Below are 26,366 nucleotides of genomic sequence, written 5' to 3'. Positions count from 1 at the left end.
ATGCTCATGCGCACAACGATAGCCGTGCAACATGGTAGGTTGTCACGATCTGTTCACTGCGGATCAATCTTACGACTAGTTCTGCTTTAGTTCACGTATTAATGTCGTTTCACGTTGTGTCTTTTATTATTTAGAGTGAAGGAACGTTTACCATACGAACTCGCAAGTTCATGACAAATCGCTTGCTTCAGCGCAAACAAATGGTATGCGTCGATATGTAAGAGCATCGTGTGTAAGATACACGTAGGATTCGTGTCGTCCTCCCCTTCAAAAGCACCTGGTGTGAGGCGAAATCCGCGTTTGCGGGTCGTCACTGAATATCATGGTTGTCCAAGGGGAGATCAGAAATTCATTTGTCATGAATGAAAGAGACTGCTGGGTGGGTGAAGGGAAAGGGCCGCTTTCTTAATGCCCAATGGTCCTCCACTCATTAGCGTTTCTACATTTGACGACATTCCTTGTTTCATCTATGTGTATGTCCACATGTTTGTCCACGTGTGTATCTACCTGTGCTATGTTATACAGAGTGTTTTTCTTTTCGGTTTCTCTAGCGGTTTGTTTGTGCAGGTTGTTGACGTCCTCCATCCTGGCCGTGCTAATGTTTCTAAATCTGATCTTCGTGACAAGCTGGCACAGATGTACAAATCCTCACGTGACGTCATTATTTGTTTTGGATTCCGAACTGCATTTGGTGGCGGTAAAAGTTCTGGATTTGCTTTAATTTATGACAATCTGGACGTTGCCAAGAAATACGAACCAAAATTCAGATTAGTTCGGGTGAGTTGGATGATATTACTGTACAATCAGTACACTAGCTAAAAAGTGCATTAAGTAAGTTAATATAAATTAAAATTAATTCTTTAACGTCACAGAAGCAAGTGCAGTTTTATGGAGTTGATGATGATTACTTGGTTGTGTACGGGTTCATAGGGAGAGAGCCTCACAACTTCACATTTTGGAGATGAGACACAAATGTGGATTTGCTATTTAACTATAGCGGATCAACTGTGGTGTAGAAGCGTTGAATGGCTTAACCAGCTGTAGGGGAGTATAGAGTCTCGTTTTCTCCCTTGGAAACACATTACAGTAAATACAAATAGTACAAGTGTATTTGAAATTTTTTGTGATTGTGTTTGTAGCAAGGACTGATGGAGAAGGTGAAAACAGCAAGGAAGCAACGGAAAGAAAGAAAGAATAGACAGAAGAAGTTGAGAGGGACGAAGAAAGCAAAAGTCGGAACTGGGAAGAAGGTTGGCATGTTTGCTGTTTTTTAGAAACTGATTAACTAAACAATGACATGAATCTTCTTTTGTCTTGCAGTAAATTGTCTGGAACTCTGCAGATAACGTTTCTCGCGGTTGTATCGACCAGAATGTTTTAAATAATTAAATAGAATTATTGGAATCCGTGGTGTTGGTTGACATGCGCGGTTATACGGGTCATCAATCACGTGATCTCCAATGGCTGGCTCGGATACCAAAGGTCTTTCGAAATCGAATTTTTGTTTCAGCAAGGAACCGTCTCTGGAATGTTTGTGAGCTGCTGTTAGAGCATTAGTAATCGTTTTAGATGCATTGACAGGCAAACGTGTTGTCATGTTTCGTAGACGCAATCTTCAGTGTCGATTTGCAAATGAGAGAGACTGGGATAAGTATCACAAGCCGAGAAATCTCGTCCTCGCGTTGGTAACTTTGACCTAGCTACGTACACGACGTGTACAGTACAGTACACTCCAACGTTCTAAAAGCATGCGCATGCGTGAGTTGTTTTCCATGCTAAGTCCACGTGTGTGTTCGTAGATTTTGCACAGACACAACTGACGTGTTGGCACAAATCTGGTGGGTAGAGCATGCAGTACGCGTGCTAATTGTAGGTGATTGTTATCCCACCTTCTAGAGTATTTGTGTGTACGAAGAGAAACCAGCTATGTAGATCAGCTTTTTTGGTAGTTGCGCGGCAAGTCAACTAAAAGCTACTGTCTATCCTCTTTAAAATTAATGTGTAGCTAGCGCTGTTGTGTGTTAATTAAATTATTTAATTTGCATGTGTTCCTAAACTTGTTGTTTAGTGTTTATTATGTTTAGGTTGGTGAAGTTGGAGAGCTAGCAGAGATCTTGTAAGTACACTAGAGAATTTGTGTTGGGATATCGATCAAGTGTATTCCAAAATAGTTTTGACGATTGACATTAGAACCATTCATGTCTAGGAAAGGTTTACACTTGGGCCTCTTAGAGACTTTATCAGAGCAAATACTATGTGGGTTACCAGGGTGGATGTAGGTGGGTGTAGGGGTATGGGTGTAGGGGTATGGGTGTAGGGGTATGGGTGTGCATGGTGTGTGTGTGTGTGTGTGTGTGTGTGTGTGTGTGTGTTTGTGTTTGTGTGTGTGACACATGCATATATGTATCTGTGAGGTGTATTTGTGCTAAGTGTGCACACACTTGGGTATGTGTATATGTAACTCATCATAATAGTAACTCATCATAATAATATTATGAATTGTGATTTGTAGTCAATGGAAGGGAGAAGTAGAAGATGGCCTGCCAGGCAAATACAATGCCTTTATTGTAGCGATACCATTATATTCACTTACAGTGATCTGCAGACTTCTCAGCTGAAGAGAGAGAACATGTTGGTGAGGAGCTGAGTGATGTACTGCTGTACTTGATTAGGTTAGCAGAAAAGTGTCAAGTTGACCTGCCACAGGCAGCCATTAGGAAGATCAAACTAAATAGTGAGAAATATCCAGCAGAGAGAGTGCACGGCTCCAGCAAGAAGTACACAGAATATCCGTAGAAAGACAATATCTTGTTGCCCACAGCCAAGACTAATAACGTGACACACTTCGTATAGATGTTGTTCATGATTGTGTGATATTTCAAAGTATCTGCTTAGACATAAATAGCGGAAAAATTGCAAGCACGCTGTACAGCAGAGGTGTAGGCGCTACACGGGTCTGGGAGACCGAGGCTATACCGGTAGTAGGCGGGACGAGTATGCAGGAGGGTTTGGCTACGCGACACTACACCTATCAGGCTGTCTGCAACAGTCAGCGCGAAATCATTTGTTTTTCTAAATACAACTGTAGGCTGCAGGGTAGTCTCGCGTGGCCAGACGTTCGCGCGCGGGGGAGGAGGAGCCTGTAGTTCGCCCCTCCCCTCGCGCGCGAACGTCTGGCCACGCGAGACTAGCTGCAGGGCATCGCGTGATCCGCACTGCATGGAGCAGCTGCGCGCGTTCTTGTTCTGTCTGGATGCTCGAGGCTACACCCGGTGACAGACATGAACGCCGAGTCTGCTGTAACTAGTTCCGTTCAAAATGAATTGACACCTTTGGTATTACGTCAGGAAACTCTAAATGGTAAGTGGAATATGTATGAGCAGAACGGAAGCTTTTGTGCAGCTACTAGCGCTACTAAGTTTGCACTAAATCTTCTCGTGGTACGTGTGTATCAATTATTTCTGTTTACGAAGACGGCCAGGAAGGAGAGTCTCGTGGTGGTTTTCGTCTTTTCAGGAAATGGTCGCCGTTCTCGAGCAAACTTTCGACATTCCCGGGCGTTGCCGTTCCATGCATCCTTTCAATTTTTAGTGTGATTCTGTTTTTGCGGATTGGATACGTCGTGGGAATGGTTACTTCCACTTAATTACGTAATAGTCTGTAATGATGCTAATAGTTTGGTTTGCATCCTTACAGTCTGGAGTTGGTGCTTCTCTCGGAATGTTGGCTCTTTGTTACTTTGTTGTGATGCTGACTGTGTTGTCATTGTCGGCAATATCAACAAATGGTGCCATCAGAGGCGGTGGAGCTTACTGTTAGTCTCTAGTGCAGTAGACTACAGGGAACCAATTGAATTGACCATTAATTCTCTTTTCATTAATAGTTATGATAAGTCGAGCCCTAGGCCCTGAGTTTGGAGGTTCTGTGGGCATAATTTTCTACCTGGCCAATGTCTTTGCCTGTTCTATCAACACTCTAGGTAGGTTGTGCTCGGTAAATTTTCTCTCTTGGTTAATTAATTAAATTGGCTTGTTTTTGTTGTCAAGGCTTTGTAGAAGCATTAGTTATCAACTTGGGGGTCAAAACAGGCATTCTTACAGGTATTTGAATTTATTTGTATGACTAGTATAAATTTGTCTGTTTTGTGTGTTCATCATTCTGATTTTATTGTATTGCCTCAACCAATAGATGCAGTTGATCATTTAATTATGTGAATTGGATAGTCTCTTGTCTCAGTTGTTAGTACATGTGCGTTAGGACAAGAGTTTGCTTTGTCACGTGCTAAGGCCAGACCAACTAAATTTTTGATGTTGGGATATTTGGACATGAAACCGGACTGCCTGATCGACTAGAAATAAGAAATTAATGATCATGTGACATTTTGAGCATGTAGTTTTTGTTGCATTGCCTATAAAGCTGAGATAACAATAATGAACACTAAAACATGCGGAAACAGTCACTGAACCACATGCACTGTTCACGGTTGTGAAGTCATTGATATGTACTGAGTACTTGTAGGATGTACGTGTATGTACCAGGTTATTTACAGCATGCGTAATATCATGTGCACATCAAATTTTCTTTTTCTTTTTGGTCAAGCTCTGAACTGGGCTGGCAAATCTGAGCATCAATAAACTCAATTAGCCTGGCCTAATTGTTAGCATCATTTAAAGTGAATACAATTTACCTAAATTTTACTAAAGTCCAGAAATTGCAGTGAATTGGCAGTCGTGACCAGTGTTAATTAACACTCTGCAGATATAGAGAGACCAAGCCATGTGACAGTTTAGTGGGACATCTCTGAGCAAGATTGCAGTGTAATACCAATATTGTGTTATTTGTCAATTCAGTCATATTGTAGTTTATTTCTTCCTAATGAAATTGCAATGGTCTAATGTATTATAGCAATGTTCACATGTGCGAGTATTTGTTACAGTCTTAACTCATTGTTTGATGTAGAGTCTCTCCCAAATACGTCTGAATGGAGATATCTTTATGGAACAATTGCACTTGTCTTCTGTCTAATTATTTGTTTAGTAGGAGCAAGTGAGTTTCTTATTCATAAAACTTGTCACTTCAAATCGATTCAACAGTTTGTGTGTGTTTGTTAGGTGTTTTCGCAATAGCTAGTCTTGCAATATTTGTTGCTGTGATGGTGGCCTTGATTTCAGTAGTGGTAAAGACATCAATAATTTTTATTTTGTTGTGTTTATTCAACGTGTTTTTTCAGGTCAGCTTTGCAGTCCAAAGTCATCTCTCTGTGGTTGTCATGACCGATCATTGTAGTAGTAACACGACACAGGTGGATATTTGCAGAGTTGTGAAATAGATAGTTGTATTACATAAATTGTGTGTCTGTGTCAGAATCACTTATTATATCGATGCCATAAAAATCAAGATCTTTGTGCAAACTACACCAGCTGGTCTGTGAAAACATTCGACGATAATCTTCAAGTAGTTTTATTTTGTGTTGCTGTTGATATCGTGTGGTTTACTTGTACTGTTTGTAGTCGGAGTATGAGCAAGACTACTCAACTTGCATAATCACTAATTTCAGAGTGATATTCTCTGTCTTGTTCAACGGTGTTACCGGGATTATGGGTGCCAATTTCATTGCTATGAATGGCTAGTCAATAAAGATTGATTTGTGAATTATTCTTTCAGCTGGTGCCAATATGTCGGGAGACTTGAAGAATCCAAGCTTCGCCATTCCGGTCGGAACAATTGGTGCTTGCTTGTTTACGTTTATCATCTATGCTCTGATCAGTAAGCAATGCAACACAAAGTTGTCAATATTTGAATAAATATTATAAAATTTCAACTGATCTACGTTAATTAACACATTTCTACATTTGCATAAATTTGTATTATTAGTTTCATTTCTATTATTTTAACATGTAGACTGCAAATAGTTTGACCTGTGTATAAGACCTTCTGTTGGGCCAAACAAGCGAATGGCCTAAAAATTTTTAATTAAGAATTTTGAGTGACTCTAAGTGGACGTACGGTGCAATGATGATGCAGTACTTTTCTGGCATTGTTTCAATGCAGCGAGCTTATTCTGTTTTTACTTCTAGTGCTTTTTACGGGCTTTACTTGCTCGAGAGCTCTCTTACACAACAACTACAACTACATGCTGGTATTACTAGCTGTGTTGTATTGTGTTACAATGTGTGGTACGTACTTGTTGTGTGTGCTGTTGTAGTATATCAACTTGTGGCATCCGTTTGTAACTATTGGTGTTCTCTGTGCAACGTTGTCTTCGTCCCTGAGCACTCTCATTGGTACGTTTGATGAGGCATGTGCGTTTTCTGTTTAATACGAGTCGTTTGTTTGTAGGCGCTTCTCGTGTGCTACAAGCGGTTGCTCAAGATAATCTATTTGGTAAAGCCAACAAATTGGTCAATAAGTTAGTATATGTTTGATAGTGTGTATAACATAAATTGCTTGTTTGCATTGATTGTTGATTGTTGGTGCTTGAAAGTAGCACGTACATGTAAGCGGGCTTGACCGATGGATGGTGGATAGATAGCTAATTGTTGCTGTCAGTGAATGCGTTTGTTGTTGTTATTATGAGATCCTGCAGTGCCACTTCAGGCTAACTTCTGAGACAGTGGATCTTGACTCGACATTCGGCAAAGGGCTTCCGGGATGACAGATTTCTAAAAACCTTTTTCGACGTTTGAGTTTTCAGTGCTATTGCAGCATCTACCAGATACAGTAGAATTGAAGCCAACTGCAAGAAAAGTGAACCGGAAAAAAATGAAATACGAAGTACGAATTTGACAGATACCGTATTTCTTTGATTAAACACTGCGGCATTTCTTTTTTAACTAGCACTCCAGCTGCAGCGTTTAAACGAGGGTGGTGTTTGTTTGTTAAAGGCTCTCTGTTCATGCTATAGGAGTGTTACGCTGTAGGTTTGACAGACACCTTTTCAAAAGAACAACAACACTTACCTTACTGGTATGCATTTCACACTTTAAGACAGTCGTGTGCATGGTGAAACAGTATTCAAGTAGTCTAACGACGTTTACCTCATTGGCATGTCTCCGAAGAAGTCGTCGTAGGATTTTTCCTTCAAAATACAAGCGATAGATAAAATGCGGCGTTTATTCGAGGGCGGCGTTTATATTTTACTTGTACTCTCAACGTCTAAACGAGGGTGACGTGTATTCGAGGGCAGTGTTTAATTGAAGAAATACGGTAGAGAATGCATCTGTTACACTTATTGTATACTCGTGCACAAGAGGATGCAGTAAGCGTACGAACACTTTCTTGAAACATCTTGCATCAATGTTGGCTGATGAGCTTCATTTCACATACAATATGACAATCAACTGTCTATGCTGTAGAATCTGCTATGCACTGACTTATTAGATCTGCTGTCATGTGCTTGAGAGGATGCAGAACTAAGAAAGGACTTTGCAAATAGGAAGGAGGCATCGAGCACGCTGTGGCCATTGACTGCCTAGCTCACTAACTCGTTAGTAACTTTCTTTGGTAACAAAATAGTTTTCTCTAAGACTCTTTAGTTAGTTATTAGTATCTCATTGCAATGATTGCATATAGAGCAGATGTTGCTAGCACAGTCTAGTTCTATTGCTTAGTGTTTCAGTGCACATGTAGCAGTATGGACGTAGTGCAAATCTATTTATTGTTATTATTTAAAATTATGGTTGTTATGTGTCGTTAAGCCCCTCCATGATGGGCAAGTGGGGTCTTTACCCCCATCTGGGCGCCCACCAACCCGACAGTTGAGCCCAGTCTGGTTTGTAAAGTCTATTACAAGTACTGGAAGCAAACCCTGCTTTAGTACTTAGGCCATCACGGCTGTCTAGAAAGAAAACATGACTTTACGAAGGATCCGAGTAGATCAGAGATGATTATTATTATTATTATTGTTGTTGTTGTTGTTGTTGATAGTGGCATTTTGTATGTAGGAGTCTTCTTGAGGCCTTTTGCCATCATGAAAGGATCCAAGAGGGACAATCCCGTTTATGCTCTGTTGCTTTCATGGATTCTAGTGCAGGTTACTCTAGCTCTATTGTCAATAAGCCATGCTACTGATCGAATTTCAGTTTGCGTTTGTCTTTCACAGGCTGTCATTGTGATCGGCGAGTTGAACACCGTGGCTCCGTATGTCGCCATGTTCTTTCTGCTTTCGTACAGTATGGTCAACCTAGCATGCTTTGCATTGTGCATCGCATCAACTCCTAATTATCGGTAATATTGATAGTATCTCAGTTTGGTTACACTTCGAACTAAGATTGAATTTTTCTTATTTTTTGTAGACCCACGTTTAGATTCCATTCGTGGCACACAGCATTACTAGGCTTTGTTTCTTGTGTAGCAATCATGTTTTTTGTAAACGCTTTAGCAGCAGGACTTGCAATAGGTACACGTGTACCGATGGTTTGTTAACACTGTAGTACATGTGGTACTCATTGTTCTGTGGGGTGCCGTCTGTAGGCGCTGGCATTCTTCTCTTTGTTATTGTATCGGTTATTGGGCCAGCGACACATTGGGGAGAAGTCTCTCAAGGCCTCATATATCATCAAGTCGCGTTCTTGTTGCATCAGGAAAGAAAAATTAGTAACGGCATATCGTTTATTAGGTCAGAAAATATTTGCTTCGACTTGACATTCGAAAACGCCATGTGAAATTGTGGCGACCGCAGGTGTACATGAAGCAACGATATTGTACTCTTTGTGTTTGTATACTTAGTGGTCTATGTCTCTAGATGTTGTTTCTTGCTACGAATCCTCGGGCTTCATATCCAATGATGGACTTTGTTAATGACATGAAGAAGGTTTCGAGAGTGGTCGTGGTTGTGTATGTAATGCTCTCAATCTATCTTTGTTATTGTATATAGGGAGGGTTATATGTATTGGGTCATGTTGTTGTCGGGTCATTTGAAGAGGCAAGCAGTGAACATGAACAGATGGGCCTCGTATAGTGACTCCTCACGTCTCATTTTGTTGTTAGATGAACTTGGTCTTGCAAGAGGAGTTTCGTGTTTGGCTAGATTTTATCGACTGTACGAAGCTGAAGGCATTCGTGGAGCTCACGATTGCAAAGACTGTCCAAACGGGTGCTCGTAATCTGATGATGGTAATCAATTGTTCATTACTTTCCTTGTCACTCTGTAACTAGTCGCGTCTTTTGGTATACACTAAACCGTATGTAAACTGAATTTTGATATTTTGCTGTAGAACTCTGGTCTAGGAGGTATGAAGCCCAATACTGTAGTTTTAGGTGAATAGTTATGCTTGTTGTGGAACAATGCCCGGCTAATGCTGTTGTTTCTTTGTATAGGCTTCTATGACCAATCGGTTCCAAAAAATTCTCAAATTATTACCAAAACGTCTTTGTGGAAAACTAACCCATTGGTACGGCTCTGTAATTGTGTAGAGAAAAATCCTGGTAAGTGTGTAAGCCTTTCGGGGTTGCTGTTAGGGTCATTGTTTGTGATATCTTAGAGACGAAGTTGGAGCATATTATTGACAGTTTTCCTTCTTTGAGACAGACGGTGAGATCAAAGTACTTTTAATGTGATTGCGTCGTCCTCATAGCTGGCAAACTGTGTAATGTGTGTGTACAGGTCAATGAGCAAGTTGTCAAACCACTGGAGTATGTTGGCATTATTAAGGTACGATGTACTACTAGAGTGTGCTTGCAGATAAGTTTAGTGTGTGTTTATTATTAATACCGTATTTCCTTGAATACTAAACCGTGTTCAATTAATAACCCTGCTCAAATAGTAGCCCGTGGATCTAATAAGTTTGAAAAATAGCAACCCGTGGATCTAATCAGTTTTGAAAAAATAGGAACCCGTGTATCTAGTAAGTTTGAAACAATAGTAGCCCTTGGATCTTATAAGTTTGAAAAACAGTAACCCGTGGATTTAATAAGTTTAAAAAAAACAGTAACCTGTGGATCTAATCAGTTTGAAAAAATAGTAACCCGTGGATCTTATAAGTTTGAAAAATAGTAACCCATGCCTTGGATGTCAGAGACTGCGATTATGCATGAATAGAGGTTACTGTGACCTGAGACAGTTTGCATGCATCGAGTGTGTGTTCCTCTAATACTTGCATAGCTCTATACTTCAACTTGAACCACAATAGCAGACATTGAAAAAATTGCAACCCGTGCTCAATTAGTAACCCTGCTTAATAGTAACCTGTGGTTCTAATCAGTTTGAAAATAGTAACCCACTGGTTACTATTTGATGAAATATGGTAATTGTCCTGACTATTTAGGATGCAATACTTATGAAGAAGAACATCTGTGTGCTTCAAAAGTTTGTCTAAATCTGTTGAATTGTCAGTAAAACAACACTGCTCTAATTTGTCGTCAATAGTTTTTCCGTATTCGACAAGTTTCATCTACGAGACGGAACCATCGGTAAGTTTTGCTTACACACGAAGTCTGTTTGTAGTGTTAGCAAGACAAATGCATCTTGTAGATGTGTGGCCATTGTACAAAGTGGACCTAGAAGGTGGTAAGTAAGCTTTGCTGACACGCTGCTGTTATACTCGGGAATAGGAATTCGGACGCTATCAACAATATCAATACTTTTGTATTGCAGATAGTGGAGATCAGACTGGAACATTAATTCTCCAGCTTGCCTGTATCCTTCACATGGTTCATATATGGAAAGGAGCCACGGTGTTACGAGTCATGGTGTTAGGAGGTGCCATTTGTCTATTTATCTGTACAGTATTACCAACTTGTAGCTGAATAAAATGAATGGGTGTCGTGCTCTGGTAGGTGAGGAAGGTGAGGACAAGACCCACTTTAAGAGTCTATTACAAAACCTTCGAATCCCAGCTGATGTTGTGGTATAATTGCCATTACAACTGGATAAGTGTTTAAGTGTTGCATTGTTGTGTACATTATGTACAGATGATTTCTGGAGGTAATAGTCATCTGTCGTCTGGCCTTCACCCGGATTCTTTCTTGGAGGTGTGATGTTTTGCGTACGACAACTTAAACCTTTCCTAAAACAATCTCTTCAAATTGTGTTGCAGTTGGAGGTTTCACAAGATGTGAACAGGCTAATGCTCGAGCATTCACGTGATGCTCGTTAGTAGCTCCTTCAATGTTTTACTTACTTTGCACATTTTATCGTATAATATTGGTACTAGGTGTCATATTTACCGCTTTACCTGCTCCACCAGATAGTGATGATGACTGTATACGATATCTCAATGCCATGTCAGCGATGTCAGGTGCTCGCTAGTTTTTGTTTACTTTCATATGTGTGGATATTGCATTGCCTAACTTTTTGTTTCAGCCAACCTTCCATCGATGGTATTAGTTCATGGTGTAGAGCACGTTGTTACCACAACGTTTTGAAGTCATCTACATCATGATCAAACGAGGATAGAAACTATTACTGTAACTGCAGTCTTTACAATATTGGGTGTCTATACTGTAATGATAACATATATTTTCCGGTAGCCAATTAAATCCCCAATTCATGTCACAAGTTTTACAGTTTTCTTTGGTACGCATTGCCGTTCTTTCTCTAGAAGCCTCTTTTCCTCTTGATTCTGTAGAAAAAGGCATAATGAGAGAAGTTTAGTGTAGAGGCATTGCATTGTGAAGTTGTCTTACCTGGAGACGTAATTTTCTAATTCTTGCATCTTCCAAGGCAATTGCCTCATTAAATCCAGATAGGTTGTCAACTCTCGATTGAGCGTCGTGCAATTGTCGGAGCAAATTGTCTGCATGGAAGCAGTGCGATTATTGGTTTATGTACTCAAACTCAGTGAAAGTCAGCATTTGTTTGCACCACTAAGTACCTATTTGTTCTTGGTATTTTATTTGCATCTGGATGATTTCTCCTTGCAGTTGAGAAATCTACACATACATGAACAAGTCCAAGTGAACTGTATCAACTTGTTTTATTGCATTTCTTGTAGTTAGTTAATTGTATTATGCACATGTATGACTTTAGTATCTGTCGTCTGTTGCCAATCTCCCTGCCTTCCTGCCTCTTCATGCCCATCCCTAAAAATGACTTCCTAAAGTAGCCGTTTCATAGCTGCAGGTGGAATGAAAGTAGACAGAATTTTTTATTGAACACAAGCCTCCCACATTCAGAGCCAGTAAATACTTACAAATAAGACAGGAAATAAATGTTCATGTCCACTAGAGCTGAGGATATCAGTGCGTGCATTTACAGCTAAAACATAATTTGTTACACAGTTTGCCTTGAACAGAGCTCTGATGGACTGACTGACTGACTGTGAGAGTATTATTGCATACAACCTTCAACATGCAGAGCTGCTAGAGGTGAACGTCCTTTCTCCCACCTATTGCTGAGACTATAGAACTAACTGACTGCTCGACTGACCTTCTGTCACCTGACCAAGTTATTTACTAAACATTGACTAGACTGTATAGTACTGCACAATACAGTTGGGTCTAACTGATTAGTTATTATGAGACTACACCTTCTCTTCCAAAGATTTCACGGTTGCAGAATGATGTGCAGCTGCGGTTTTAGTTGCAAAAGTATGATCTTTCTCCATCTGTGACATTTTCTTTTCCAACTGATCATTTTGTTTGTGTACTGTTGTTAGAGAGTTATTTGCCGACTGAAGCTGTGCCTAACAATCAGATTTACATATACTATACTTTACCGTCCATACAAGCAATTTGATGAATGAAGCTGCTTGATACAATAAAATCATAAAAATAAAAGTCTGTCTGCTTGTACACTAGGCACAAGTATTATGTGTGTACCTTTAGTGTAGACACTTCCAAGGTGAGCTTCTTATTCGCAGAGGACAGTTTTCCTTCATCGTCTGACTTTTTGTTCTCGATTCGTATCTTTTCGCTCTGTTCGGTCTTCAACTTTTCTCTCAGTCTTCTCATTTCTTCAGAGTACCTGTGTACCTACAAGAACGTTAATGGTAATTTGAACATCTATAGCTAGAGTTATAGACAACAAAAGTTGTCAAACTTCGTCCTTTAACTGCTGCACAGTCTGTAGCTCTTTCTCTATTGCTGTCTTCTGCAATGCTCCCTCCATTTCCCTTTGCGATTTCTGCCGTTTCAGTTGTTCTTCGTGCTCCAGTCGTTGTGTTTCAACTTTTTGCTCTGCTTGTTTTCTTCCTTGAATGGCTGCAGCCAATTCGATGCTTAGTCTTGTCTGTTGCCCAACTAACGCCTTTTCACGTTTGATCAGATCTTCCTTTGCAGCAATCATCTCCTTTACTTGTGCTTGATATTGCATCACCTCTTGCGAGTGAGAACGTTCGTTTGACTGAATCTGATCAGATAGAAATGTTGTAGCTGCAAGAGAATCAATACAAACTAGAGTTTGTGCATGTAGGGTAGGATAAACTATAAATCAATTGTACATGTACTACTAACTCTTTGTTAGCGTTACTTTCAGTCGCTCTTCAATCCTGTTCTGCACAAGTGTCGTCTATGTCAAACCAAGTACAAAACAGAAAAATTACAATAACGTTAATTAAACAGCAGTTGTCGCCTTATCGCTTTGATTTGCTCTTGCTGGAGGGCGTATCTGCCTCTTGCAAGGCCACACCTTTTCAGTATTTAGTAAATATGCTTCCAGCGTACTCTACCTGCTCGGTTAGATATTCCAAAAGTGTTTTGGCGTCTTCCCGAGCGCAATCAACGGCTTGTTCCACGTCTTGCAGAGATTGACAAGGCTCTTCTGTCGTTCCTCCGATTGGTGGTAGCTTGCTATACTGAGACAACCGACTGCTTGAACCGCTAGACATGACCGCGTTTGCCGTTGCTACGCCACTCATGCAATTTGTTCATATTAATAACATCACCAGAGTCATTAGCTAATTAGGTTATTTAGTAATTAGTTAATTAAAGTTAACCACGTGAAATGACCTCTCCTTTTGTAAAACCGTTTGGAGATGTTGATCAAGGTAATAGAGACAGGTGGACAGGTTTGATACTGGTTGTGTGTAGCAAATAATTCAAACTACCAGTTTAATACTAATAAATAATTATACGTAACAGTTGGTTATCCTCTCTACTAGCTCGCAATGGGAAGTTTGGTAAACTGTTTTAGCACTGTTTCAGTTAGGGTCTAACTGCATGAGCTTAATTGTTATTGTGAATGCATTTAGAAATTAAGATGAGCGTTGCAGTTCCTAGGAGGATTTACTAGTCACAAGTGGTTATGGGTTTGATGTAACTCAACTTTGTAGGAAGTAAGTGTCGACATGTATTTGCCAATATTCCGTTTTCTATGGTTTCCAACAACTTGAAATCGACACTCTGACTGCATGTTAGCTACATCCTGTACATGAAATATATATAAGCACTAGCATTACAAATAATTCATAGAAATGTAATTCAATAGGTAAAGTATGAGTCATGGCTCGGTATAGCAACCATTGTCATTCAAAAGCCCATTTGCACTTACTGAATTCAGCCTTGACCTTTGTATTTGTAGTGTTTGTTGTAGTCCTCGTAAAGTAGACGACACATTTCTTTTCCTGATTTGTCAAGAGTTGCGTGCAACAGTGCCATTTCATGTTCACCGCACAAACCTAACAAGCCATAAATTCCCGGAACAAGGAGAAGCTACAACAAAAGAACGATAACTTATAGAATTCGAGAAATACACAAAGTTTCAAATAAGGTCTCGAGGAAGTTAAGTCAAATATCTATCTGTCAGTTGTGATCACAAAAAAAATTGTTGTAGATTATAATTCATCTGTACAGTACCTTCACCTCCGAGCTTGGTGTCCATTTCTGTGACAAAATAATGTACTCGGCCACAATGTAAGGGCAATACTAATGACAGAAAGCAAACAATTTGAACATAACATATCATGCACAAACCATCCCAGTACCTTGCTAAATGCTTGTAACTGAGAAATCTCTTCATACAGCCTACAGAAAATTCAATGTCAAGCATCAATTGCTATAAAGCAAATAACAGTATACCTTGACATTAACTTGGAACAATGAACGGTTGCCTTCCAACATGTAGCTTCATCAACAGAACCAAATTTTGCCTTTGTAGATGCATCTAAGTGACTCATTTCATAACAAGAAACATGATGGGAACATTCTAGCAAAGCTCCAAGCATCTGTATAACTTTGTCAAGAACAATAGTTGACAGAACACAAAACTGACATCCTAACGCACAGTGTGGATATGTTTCAAGCACTGGATGATGACTTGAACGGCTGAGATAGCAGATTCAAAATGGTGATGTAACAGCATGTGAAGAATAGAGTATGCACATTGAAACATGTCCTGAAAGCTGAACAGAATACAACTGTATATTGGATCAAGACTGTCTCATTGTTGTCATAACCAACTATACAGTCAAAGTGTCTGATGACCAGATAACAACCCAGAAATGTTGTCTAGCTATCACGAGTGCCTAATCTCAGCATGTAATCTATCAGTTTCAGCTGTGCTGTAATGTGCATATGCAGCTTAAAATGTTTCACATAGCAACATTTCATCAAATTAGCTATGGTCATTTGTTTTGCAGTGCACTAAAAGACCTACAGTACCATGAATACGACTTGATGTTAATTACGTTGTCAACATTAGAGATGTTAATAAAAGATTGGCCTATATTGGCCTAGATTATCGGTTATCAGAAACTAAGCAAAATAACGTATCGGTGCAACCTTATTATCCGTGTATCAGTTGGTCAGAGTGTACCATTAGTATTCACACAATCACTAGCATCAACCATCTTCTCCCTTCCAACAAAGTGCCAAGAATTCCATCGTACCTTTGCAAGTTGTGACAGAGTGGCATCAACAAGCAAGCATGCAGAGCCAACACTGACTTGCCACCAGATAGCACCATCTACTCACAGTGACAATTCATACATTACCATGTCAACCACTGAGATTAATAACATAAATACCTTGCCCCTTGACAGAAAGTCTGAGAAGATGTGCGCAATAGACATGGCAATGTTGGGAAACGAAGCAACAGACTGGCAACACTGAAGAACAGTCAAGAAAGTAAACATCACCTGTAATAGTCAATTGACAAATTCTAGACATGTTCAAATATTCCAATGTACACGACATCACCTTTGGTATCAAGCGAACAACAACGTTCTTTACATTCTCATCTGAATGTTTCATCCGAAGAGCTAACTCCCACAGCCGAACAATACCAGAAACCATCCCACAAGCAGTCCTACCATTCTGACACTGCACCTAACATACAAAGCTCGGCGCAAAGATGGGAAATCACAGAACAATGCAAGCTAACTGTCAATGTATGCAAATGGTCCACTGCTCTCTCCATTTCTTCAACAACAGTTACACCCAAGTACGATCTTATGCATGTCTCGGTGGCAGCCAAGAGACCATCTTGTTGACATGTCTGTTGTAATAACAACCGTGCATTGCATGTCTTCTCTGTGATATTTGCACACAACTGAAGATGAAAGTTTACTAGAATGGTCCATATGCCTGTAAACTTGTCGTACCAGTCAACAATATGATTCCACAACAATCGATGACAAAACACAAGGTTCATTAGCTGAAGGCACTGGTTTGTGACTGCATCGTAGCAAAGATTGGCACACCCAACAAATTGTTTGTGTGTCAACTGACAACAAGCAAATTCATAAGCCTTTGTCACTGCATCTGTTACATCTTTGGATTGATGTAATGGCTCAGTATCTGCTGCTGTTCGTTTACTGTCCAGTGTGTAACTTGTCTTCAAGAGTTGAACAAATGAGTTTATGCATGCAGCAACTGCTGTTGACCAAACTGGTTTCTTTATGTTCACAGAATCATCTTTACCAATAAAGACAGTAATACCACTCAATATTGGCAAAACCAAAAACTTTATAGTGGCAGACGCAGCATCAATGACAAAATCATGAAAACGCAAAGCCTAGAAACAAATAAACCAAATGTATACACAGGTAAATATTTTGCAAAGAGATGAAGACTCAAACATGCCAACAGACACAACAGATGAGATTTTCCATTCAACTTCACATAATAACTGAAATGATGACTAAGTCACCAACCTTGCAGCATCCTGACAAAATGTAATAAACCAAAGCCTGCTGTTCCTCAACCTGTTGAAGTGAGAAATCATCAGACTTGCTCACACGACAAAGCACATTTGTCAAACCAGTGCCCACCTGCAAAGACAAGTAGTTTATAGATAAATTAATTTATGACATTAGAATAATTCAAATCACACACCTGTTGAGACACCAAAGAAACATCATTAGCTAGAGCATCTCTCTGTAGAGAGAAAGCAATCAAAAGCTCCAACAGCTTGACAACATCCTCGGCTGAAGTTTGCTATAGTAAACGAAGAGCACTTTACTACAGTGAAGTGACTCTGTCACCAGGTCACAGAAGAGGCAACAGTTACTGAGAAAAGTTGAGAGTACAAACAGATAATCAGATCCCTGCTTAATAAATTTGCAATACAATGTATTCTCTATCAAGGCATCATCATGTCTGTCGTAAAGTATCATTATTCTATGATAGCAGTCTCACAAACAGTTGTAATAACTAAACCAAGAAAGTGACATACATTTTCTACACTCAGTGCTAGAGTATATCACAGAGTACTAATTCTACTACCCAACAACATGCAACACGCCGAAAAACCAGCTACAGCTACACACAAATAACAAACACTAAGTATGACCAAACAGACTAGCAGATAGATACATGAAAACACCCAAGCGAATGAGCAAGCAAACAGCCAGAAAAGAAAAAAGCAACAAACAATATACTGTACTAGTATGTAAAAATTTCTAACCTTATGACAAGAAATCAGCCACTCTATCAGAGGTTGCACATGTGGTATAGCTACGGTCAAGCACATTTTGAAGCGATTTCCATTGGTTGAATTCAGTCCTTTTACAATATTCAGCATTGAATGAATACAAACTGATTGCCCAGTCAGATTCAGCATGGTTAGCAATTGGCAACTCAAAACGAGTCCAAGGAAACATCGAATTATTGCACTAGGTAGCAACCAATGTGTTGGCAACATAGCTAAAACCTAAAATCAACATGACACTGTAGAAGAGAACATCGTAACAACAATGTAGACTACATGTGCAGCTCCTCATCTATTAACACCATCAAGAGAAGAAGGTATGCTTTGTACAGAAAAGACAAACAAATGAACAAACAAACAGACAAACAAAGAAAAAGGCTAGACAAACAGACAGTCAAGATACATGTAGTATAGTTACATACATACATACATACATACATTTGATATATGCATACATGCATATACATGTACAAACAAACAAATATCCTCACAGCCAAACATACAAACAGATAAAAGATGGAGAAATGACCAAACACATTGACAGACAACACACAGAAATGCAGTAATCAAGGTGTTCCATGTTCAATAAAATTTATAAACGCTGTAATTAATACCTCAATTTGCTTTGAGATGTGATCCGCCATAGAACCATTACAAGTCATTTGCTTACTAAGACATGAGAGTTTATCCATTTTCTTGACAGAAGAACCAATGCCACATCCCATTACATTTTGTGCTATTGGCAACCAGTCAACAGCCAGTTTTTCTTGTAGCTTATGTCGTGCCTGCTTGCTTCTAAGCGATGTAGCAGCAAAAGATACTGTATCATCAAATGGCTGATTAAAATCGCTATCAATTTGTTTGTCTCTCTGCTGCAACCAAATTTGTTCACCAAGCTGCCAAACTACTTTAGAGTGATGACACTTCAGACACTTCTTGAAACATGACCCAACTCCGGCAAAGACACAATCAATGACAAAGGAATGAAGGCGTTGACTCTCATGAAACACAGGGCTATCTACTAACCACATTGATACAGTGTGCACTGTTAGATGATTCGACTCACTATAAAGAGACAAGCAAGTATTAAAACAAAAACTGCCACTCAAATATATAATAAACTATTAATTATTAATTAAGGTTACATACTTTTGCTGTCTTGCTATTAAAAAGAAACAGAACTTTTTAAAAGTGGAAGCACAACTTTCCGAACACATCACCAGATTAATATCAAGTCAGTTGCCTACATGCAGATGTAGATATTTTCAAGTATGCATGTATGCATGCACACAGAACAAGAAAACTCCATATCAAGCAATTGAATGTGTGTAGTCATGACTCACCTAGACGTTTCTGATGCAGACAGAGTAGCAACAACATATTGTGCTACTAACCGAAGATGGTTATCGTTCAGAAGTGGAGCCAATAAGGGAAAATGACAGACTATCAAGTGCCACGATGCAACAGCACTGTTTTCATGATCGATACTAGACACCTTGAGAAAAAGACCCATCAATCTCAAATCATCCAAATCAGTGTCTGGACTAGTTTACCATGCCGTTCCATAATCCACAGTGATTGTCATCTGTTAGCTCACAAACAAATGCAACAATACGTGAAATGATGGCATCATGGTGTACCCTTTCTCCTTGAGCCAGTAACAGTCTCACATACTGTAGTGAAATTAATTTCTACAATAGATCAACTGTCAAGCTCACACAAGCATTGACAACACTACAATTATTATAGAGAACATCCTTAGTGACTAGTACTGTTAACTGGCTTGAAAGTATTTCAAAACCTCTAGCTGAGCACCTTTAAAAAGTCATGTTCTTGAGGACACTACCCTAATTAGAAGATATGCAACCTGACACCAATGACAGTCTTTACGTAGTTGCCTAGTCAGTTCTTGTGATCTGTGTTGTGAAAGACTACAACATACAACCATTTCAAAGCTTACATACAGACCAGTGTTCAAGACATTATCTGCCCACGTAAATATCTCTCCAAGTAGAAATGTTTGACAGCTTAATATAGAGATAATTATACTAGTGACAGGAAGTTGCTTGTTGTGTAATAGCCACAATTACTACATAAATATCAAGCTGATTCTCTGATCATTGTGCATTTATTACATTTGTTGATAATTGCCCATATGCATGTAAGTATAAATATTGCATCAGCTTAAAATTCTACTTACCAATATGTGTAAGCATCTTGGATTCAAAGTTAGTTCACTCCACTTGATTTCATTCAACGAAGTCGGAATTGGAGAAGACAGTGACTCATTCCAAACAACAGACATCTCTGGAAAGCGACATTCATGTCTGTGACCCAAATCATTATATAGATAAATGACATCCATGACAGAGTGATACAATCGCAACCAGCTCCATAACAATAACTGTAAAGATGGCTACAAACGTCATGAAGCTAACTTATGAGAATGATCATTAGACTATTGCCTTTATCTAATTACCTCATGATGAAATGTGTTAATCATCATCATGTCTGCTAGTGGTGTTAACAATTCCAAAAATATTTGAGACAGCTGATCACTGACATCAATCAATGCTACAGTTGAAGCATTGGACAGATTGGCATTCCTCATAAACAAAACAAGAAGATCGCTGAGAAATGCTACAGCGAAGCTATCTCTTCCTTTCAAGCTGTTGAGGTGTTTCTTACGCTTTCTGGGTGATTCAGTGTCGACGTCTCCTGTAAAAAACCTTAGCTGTAACATTATGTTGAATGAATGTAGTTTGGTTAATGACTGAAAAGTCTCTTCTGCAGTTTCATCAGCAATAACCTCCATATTTGAGAAACTTGCCCAAGTGGCAGCTTCTGAATTGCTCCAGATAATCTAAAAGTGATATCAACATCAGTGTAACAGTTATGTCATCAAGACAGAAATACCATGCGTATGTAAATTGTCATAAATACAGGAATTCTTCTCGCAAAATGTAATGCCAGCACCTGGTCAAGCACGTGCATATACTGGCACACGAGAAAAGGACTGGGCACGAGTATACTAGACAACTACAAACATACATACATACATACACACAGTTGAAAGCAAAAAAGTACCGTTTACAAAGTGAATATGGCAAATGCAATGTCCCAGAAGAATCATTCACACAGTTCACCATTATTTCTACCAAGCCTTCCATCTGCACACAAACCAGTTACTAGTATTGTCAGAGAAAAGCCAACAGCCATATTGACTAACTTGATTCAATTTAGTATACGTTTCTACCAACACTTCAACAAGTGTAGTCAAACTTTCCAGCTGACAACAAACATCAGTGCAAGCATATCTCATTTCAACACACATTAGAAAACATGACAAATGCCCATACCTCCACACGTGACTGCAAGTAGTCAGATAGCAAGCAAGACAAACAAGCATCCAAGATGTAATGATTCAATTTCAGCAAGACAATTAGACACAAGTAACCATTGTCTGCAGCAACACTACAACAATCCACATACTAATTCATACAATACGTGATACATGACAATGTGATAGATTAAGTTAAGTAATAAGTAAAAGTTACCTCTTTGAAGAAATATTGGATGCAATGTCTTGAAAAAACATAAGTTGGAAGGCACCCGCACTATTGTCATTGGCCACCTAAACCACATGGCACAGTCACTTGACTCAACTGTAACCTAATTAATGTCGCTGACTCTTTTATAATTTCGACTCAAATTATCTGTTCAAAGTATGTGCCGTTTGTTGTGTGTGACTTCACAGAGTGCACCAAATCTAAGTTATTTACTGAATCTAACATTACATTTAGTGGTCGTTCATCACCCAAATCCTTTCTATTCAAAAGCACCCTTAACTATGTCAGTTTTAACATCATGATTGTAACGTTACAGCCTGATTGTTGAATCTCTATACCAAAAGCATCCTTTATGCCCCACAGAAATAATTTCCATAATTTTATCTTTATATACCAGTATACCAAAGTGTCATCTATTGCCACGTTTTTATGAAGACAACGTTCCAAAATGAAACTAACAGCTACATCAACCAGTCACTGTTACAGAAAAATCTAAAAACGATGCACAAGCAAGTTAGTGTTAACTTGAATCTGACTGAATTTATAGTTGAACACTACTATTGTAGACAATGACCACGTTCACACACACAGAGATTGACTCATTCTTGTGATAAAGTAAAAACATCTTGTTTATGCAATCACACTAACTGTTGCTGTGATGTGTTGACAAACAAACAGACAGACAAACAAACTAGCACATAGGCAAGCAAGCAAATGAACAAGCAGACAAACAAGCAAGCATGCACACATACAAGCCGGTAAGCAAACATATCCAAACAGTTGCTCATAAGTACTAGATGGCAGTTGGGCAGCTACCTGCACCTTCAATAGCAAGAACACTTGAAGTCTTCTAAACCACGTACACTGATTGTAATACCTAGTTTTGTTTCTGTTCTAAAGTATGTAGTTGTAAGACAAATTCCACTGACAGTACATGTACACTGCTGCTGTAGTAGTTAATAATTTCACTAGAAACATCTTAACGTAAATTTTTAAAAACAGTAGAAGCAACTACTTACTTGATAGACACTAAACTCATCGACTAGCTCTAGCAGCTGCTTCAGATTATTGTACCAATTTGCTCTGTTGGCTTCACAAGTAACAGCATGGCACACAGAGTACAGCTCAGAAAAGAAACGAAATGCAACCGCCTTGTTGGTGTCAGACATGTCTTGTCTGCAAAACAGATATTTAAATTAATTTAACAAACAGTAGTTGTTGGACTCAGAACTCACCTGAGTGACAGCAATAAACAACGCAACAATACCGGAGTTACTTCAAAGACAGCCTAGTAAACACATTGAAACAGTAGGTCATAAACACAATTCTACTTCAGACTATACAAGAACTGGTTCTGCCTGAAAACTATATGCACGAATGCAAGTGCACATGGCATGCACACAGACACGCACACACGCGTGCGCGCACGCACACACACACACACACACACACACACACACACACACACCGATAGCTACTTAATTCGCTTGCAACAGTGTTTTCATTACAAGAACATAATACATAACACAAACACGTACTTTCTATTTGATAGGCATCCTTAAAGTTGAATTTGCTTAATTAATTAAAATACAAAAAGTAGATGAGATATTTGTAATCCAAACACAATCCATCCAGAGTTTGGCTGAGACTGACAATGATCAACAGCTACATTTTGATACAATCCATCAATTATCTTGTTTAACTGTACCATCTGAGTAAGCAATCCATATATATATATATATATATATATATATATATATATCAGTAATCAACATTTTCTGTTTTTGTAATGAAACTATGCATGCTGATGCATGTATGCATGTTTGCATGCATACACAAGCATAAGACAGACAAAGGCAACCACAGACAGACAAACACAAACAGGACAACCACAGACAAACAGACAAATGTAGACTGACACACAACTAAACAGACAAACAGACAACGTACCAAAGGGTTAGTTTGTGACAAGCGAGTTAATTCCGTAAAGAGCACTCTGCAGTACGGTACTACAGATTTCTTGCTTGGAGAAGTCCCAGACTTTGCCTTTTCTGACTTGAATACTGCTTCGTCAGAAACAGAGACACGTCGCTCGGCTACGAACTGATCGTAAACTTCCAATGCCGTAGAGTAAGACTGAACATGATGACTGTGCATACAGCAACACATTAATCCAGATTAGTGTTCAAGCACACAAGCACTCTCTTTCTCTTGGCTCACTTGTGGAAAAGTCCTATGGTAAGAGCCACATCAATTGCCTTATGCACGGCTTCTACAGATAATTCCATTTCCTTAAAAGTTGAAATTGAAAACCTCAAGAGAACAGCAGGAACAAATAACTTCTCAGCCACACAGAGAAAAACCTAAAAACAGAACGTTGAGAGAGTGCATATAAAGATGAGTGGTGGTGCATGATACGTGAATATTAAAAGCGTGCTAAACATGAGGTCTAACCAGTTTCCTAATAACCCTCCTTTTCGATGCCTTTATTCTCTGTACATAACATGTTACTCCCTTCATTAGAATTGAGTACAGACGCTTCCATTGACAGTCAGTGTTAAAAAGGAGATTCCCAGTCTTTGGTTATGGTCTTGAATCACTAAATTCCTCATTAGCTAATGTGTGTAACTATAGATAGACCAAGCATAAAGACTGAGATATAACAAGAGATTTAAGCCTTTCAGCAAACCCTCATTGATGAGATGGTCACTTCAGATCAAATTGAAGAAACCTGAGCTACATACATTAGCTAGTCATCAGGAAATGCTTTTGTTCCAAAGACTAATGTCACTCAAGCAATGTGTAGTATCACAGTTTCTCCTTTCATCCAAAGTGTCAACAGCAGAGCAACACATAAAAGTCACAAACAAAACAAGCCAAAAAACGCTATTCACAACTAAAATACTTTTATGGCATGTTCTTGCACACACAGACACAGACATACACACAGACACAAACATACACACAGACACAGACACAGACACACACACACACACACACACACAGACACACACACACACACACACCATATCTTATACCTGTTTACACGAGCACACATAGCGAGCCGAGCCAGCCCAGTTTTCCAGCCTGTGTTTACACAACACACTGTAGAAGTGAGCCAATGTGCATCGTTAACATACGTTAGTTACTTGAGATTGACATAGCTCGCGTTTGCAATGGACAGAAGCCAAGCTGCTCACATTTTTCTCTATGGCTTTACAACAGTCATATCAAGAAATGCGTAGGACATATACGACACGTCGTATTATTACTACGAGATGTAGGTCTATAGCCAGGCGACTGTTGCAGCAATGGAATTCAAAAGCTAAATTTCTTGCTCATCTTGGTCACTCCACAGTTGGATATGACACAGGGTCTCCGTCTCACTCCACGCTATTTTTAAAATGAGCATGCACGGCTCGTTTTCCAGCACACTATGCATTTACACAATGTACTTGACCTGAGCCAGCCGGCGCTGGCCCGGCTTAAAGAAATACCGAGCCGAGCTGACACGGCTCGGCCGGCATTTACAAGTACCATAGGAACCAAGCCAGCACAGGCTGGCCCACTTACAAATGCTCGTGTAAATGGGGGTATTTTAATCTATGATTACAAAATGTACGTTGCATGACCACTTCACATACAAAGCAACACATGGACACATCTTCCAATCACCTTTTTGATATTTGCCTGCTGTTTCAAAAGACTGACAAACTTATTCAGAGACTGCAAAATAACATTCCACAGTTTTCCAACTTGATGCTGTCTATGAACAACACGTAGACCCAAGTACACCACAGCAGTAGTGAATGAAGCCTAATAATATAGTCAAAATTCTCTTGATCACGATTCAGCAGCCCAACACATGTAACAAATTGTGTGTGCTTACCAGACTTTCAAATTTAGTAGCTACTTGCTTGTAAAACATTGAATTAGTCAAAATTAGACCAACAATGTCTAACACTGTTTCCACGTGATGAGGAAACTCTGTAACTCCCTCTTGTAAACAATTATTCATTGTTTCTGTTATAAGCTACAAAATAATCAAAAGACAACCTTTACTGTACTACTGCAGTAGAAACATCGTCATTTAGACGTACAGGCAAATGCAAACGGTTCACTACAGTGAATTCAAAACAAATTAATATAATCTACTAGAGCTAAAAAAGCAAATATAAATACATGTAATGATAATAGGATTAATTAATATAACACTATAAATATAACTACTAATTAATTAATATAACACTATAAATATAACTACTAATTAATTAATATAACACTATAAATAAATAACTACTAATTAATTAATAATATAAAAATTTAAGTAATATACAAGTTCAACGGCCACAAATGCAAGATACCAACTTCAATAATGACCGGCTTCAGTTGTACACTGCACACTAACTGATTGTCCAAAGACTTGACGGCATTGAGATACAAAGACCACAGCATTCCTAGCGTCTCTCGGTCCACAGCTTCGTGTCCTTTCCTCGTCGCAAAAACGAGTTGAGATGTCATCCAATCCAATAGCAGTTGATGTTTCTTAGGAACAGAGATGTCTCTAGTACGCCAAATATGGTGAGCCAACTTCAGTCGCTCCAACCACGGCGTATGACTACTTTGCAGCTTCCGCAGTAAGTCCGCGAACGACATTTGACCGCCTAGATGGTGTGATATCAATGAAACGGCTGGAGTTCGAGTCTCGCGATAGCCTCGCGCAGAACCTGGTCTCCCGTAGCCAGTTCTTCCAGAGCCGTTTAAAGTTAGAGACACACCAGAAAGTACATTACATTTACACGGTATGCTATTGGACCACTGCACGTGCCACATGGTAACCCACGTGCTGTCACCACGAAGTCTGCAAAAAAATTTTTCATTATCTTTCTGTACTATAGTATTGCATATCGCAGTTTACCAGTACACAGACTCTGCATGAGTTGTTGTGCTTACTTCCTGCACTGGTTTATGTGCTCAGTGGTTGCCATATC

The 26,366-nt window shown here is 39.2% G+C and overlaps 5 protein-coding genes across 6 annotated transcripts; 3 read left to right on the top strand and 2 right to left on the bottom strand.

Moving 5' to 3' along the window:
• LOC134181929 (small ribosomal subunit protein eS24-like) lies at nt 1-1,404 on the top strand. Its single transcript, XM_062649229.1, has 5 exons — nt 1-34; nt 135-203; nt 568-777; nt 1,140-1,250; nt 1,321-1,404. The coding sequence occupies exons 1-5, from the start codon at nt 32-34 to the stop codon at nt 1,321-1,323; spliced, it is 396 nt and encodes a 131-aa protein (XP_062505213.1). The 5' UTR covers nt 1-31; the 3' UTR covers nt 1,324-1,404.
• Nucleotides 1,405-1,433: 29 nt separating this feature from the next.
• On the top strand, nt 1,434-2,917 carry LOC134181921 (dCTP pyrophosphatase 1-like). The gene is made up of 5 exons (XM_062649218.1): nt 1,434-1,534; nt 1,607-1,685; nt 2,085-2,116; nt 2,513-2,547; nt 2,606-2,917. Exons 1-5 carry the CDS (start codon nt 1,461-1,463, stop codon nt 2,794-2,796), a joined length of 411 nt encoding a protein of 136 aa, XP_062505202.1. The 5' UTR covers nt 1,434-1,460; the 3' UTR covers nt 2,797-2,917.
• A 335-nt stretch (nt 2,918-3,252) lies between these two features.
• LOC134180881 (solute carrier family 12 member 9-like) lies at nt 3,253-11,440 on the top strand. 2 transcript variants are annotated; one of them, XM_062648069.1, is made up of 35 exons: nt 3,253-3,360; nt 3,474-3,631; nt 3,697-3,814; nt 3,884-3,979; nt 4,047-4,100; nt 4,960-5,046; nt 5,112-5,176; nt 5,231-5,302; nt 5,365-5,454; nt 5,511-5,601; nt 5,665-5,766; nt 6,078-6,139; nt 6,206-6,284; nt 6,340-6,384; nt 7,944-8,032; nt 8,102-8,226; nt 8,295-8,398; nt 8,473-8,561; nt 8,618-8,680; nt 8,744-8,812; nt 8,876-8,923; nt 8,989-9,114; nt 9,216-9,258; nt 9,319-9,426; nt 9,483-9,532; nt 9,605-9,652; nt 10,266-10,306; nt 10,367-10,410; nt 10,472-10,507; nt 10,595-10,699; nt 10,777-10,847; nt 10,912-10,971; nt 11,037-11,091; nt 11,154-11,237; nt 11,303-11,440. In XM_062648069.1, the coding sequence occupies exons 1-35, from the start codon at nt 3,282-3,284 to the stop codon at nt 11,362-11,364; spliced, it is 2,718 nt and encodes a 905-aa protein (XP_062504053.1). In that variant the 5' UTR covers nt 3,253-3,281; the 3' UTR covers nt 11,365-11,440. The 2 variants fall into 2 exon arrangements, 1 of the variants encoding a protein (XP_062504053.1); XR_009970045.1 differs by lacking the exons at nt 10,777-10,847; nt 10,912-10,971; nt 11,037-11,091; nt 11,154-11,237; nt 11,303-11,440 and having other exon boundaries at nt 9,483-9,543; nt 10,595-10,656.
• On the bottom strand, nt 11,439-13,789 carry LOC134180895 (early endosome antigen 1-like). The gene is made up of 8 exons (XM_062648082.1): nt 13,608-13,789; nt 13,393-13,447; nt 12,980-13,311; nt 12,760-12,912; nt 12,468-12,623; nt 11,814-11,871; nt 11,626-11,735; nt 11,439-11,561 (listed from the first exon to the last, which is right to left on the bottom strand). The coding sequence occupies exons 1-8, from the start codon at nt 13,764-13,766 to the stop codon at nt 11,487-11,489; spliced, it is 1,098 nt and encodes a 365-aa protein (XP_062504066.1). The 5' UTR covers nt 13,767-13,789; the 3' UTR covers nt 11,439-11,486.
• Nucleotides 13,790-14,215: 426 nt separating this feature from the next.
• LOC134176334 (unhealthy ribosome biogenesis protein 2 homolog) lies at nt 14,216-26,031 on the bottom strand. The gene is made up of 30 exons (XM_062643008.1): nt 25,744-26,031; nt 25,265-25,408; nt 25,051-25,191; nt 23,596-23,738; nt 23,326-23,524; nt 22,611-22,663; nt 22,395-22,551; nt 21,364-21,440; nt 21,166-21,280; nt 21,036-21,095; nt 20,894-20,976; nt 20,581-20,669; nt 20,286-20,524; nt 20,007-20,222; nt 19,360-19,497; nt 19,150-19,301; nt 18,421-18,871; nt 17,783-18,028; nt 17,212-17,313; nt 17,031-17,147; nt 16,445-16,891; nt 16,259-16,372; nt 16,075-16,203; nt 15,903-16,013; nt 15,765-15,841; nt 15,174-15,278; nt 14,956-15,105; nt 14,862-14,901; nt 14,734-14,802; nt 14,216-14,589 (listed from the first exon to the last, which is right to left on the bottom strand). The coding sequence occupies exons 1-30, from the start codon at nt 26,029-26,031 to the stop codon at nt 14,434-14,436; spliced, it is 4,608 nt and encodes a 1,535-aa protein (XP_062498992.1). The 3' UTR covers nt 14,216-14,433.
• Between the last annotated feature and the right edge of the window lie 335 nt (nt 26,032-26,366).

Source organism: Corticium candelabrum, chromosome 1, assembly GCF_963422355.1.
Source record: "Corticium candelabrum chromosome 1, ooCorCand1.1, whole genome shotgun sequence".
NCBI classification, from domain to species: domain Eukaryota; kingdom Metazoa; phylum Porifera; class Homoscleromorpha; order Homosclerophorida; family Plakinidae; genus Corticium; species Corticium candelabrum.
The sequence above is the reverse complement of the archived record's forward strand: the minus strand, read 5'-3'. Positions and strand labels throughout refer to the sequence as shown.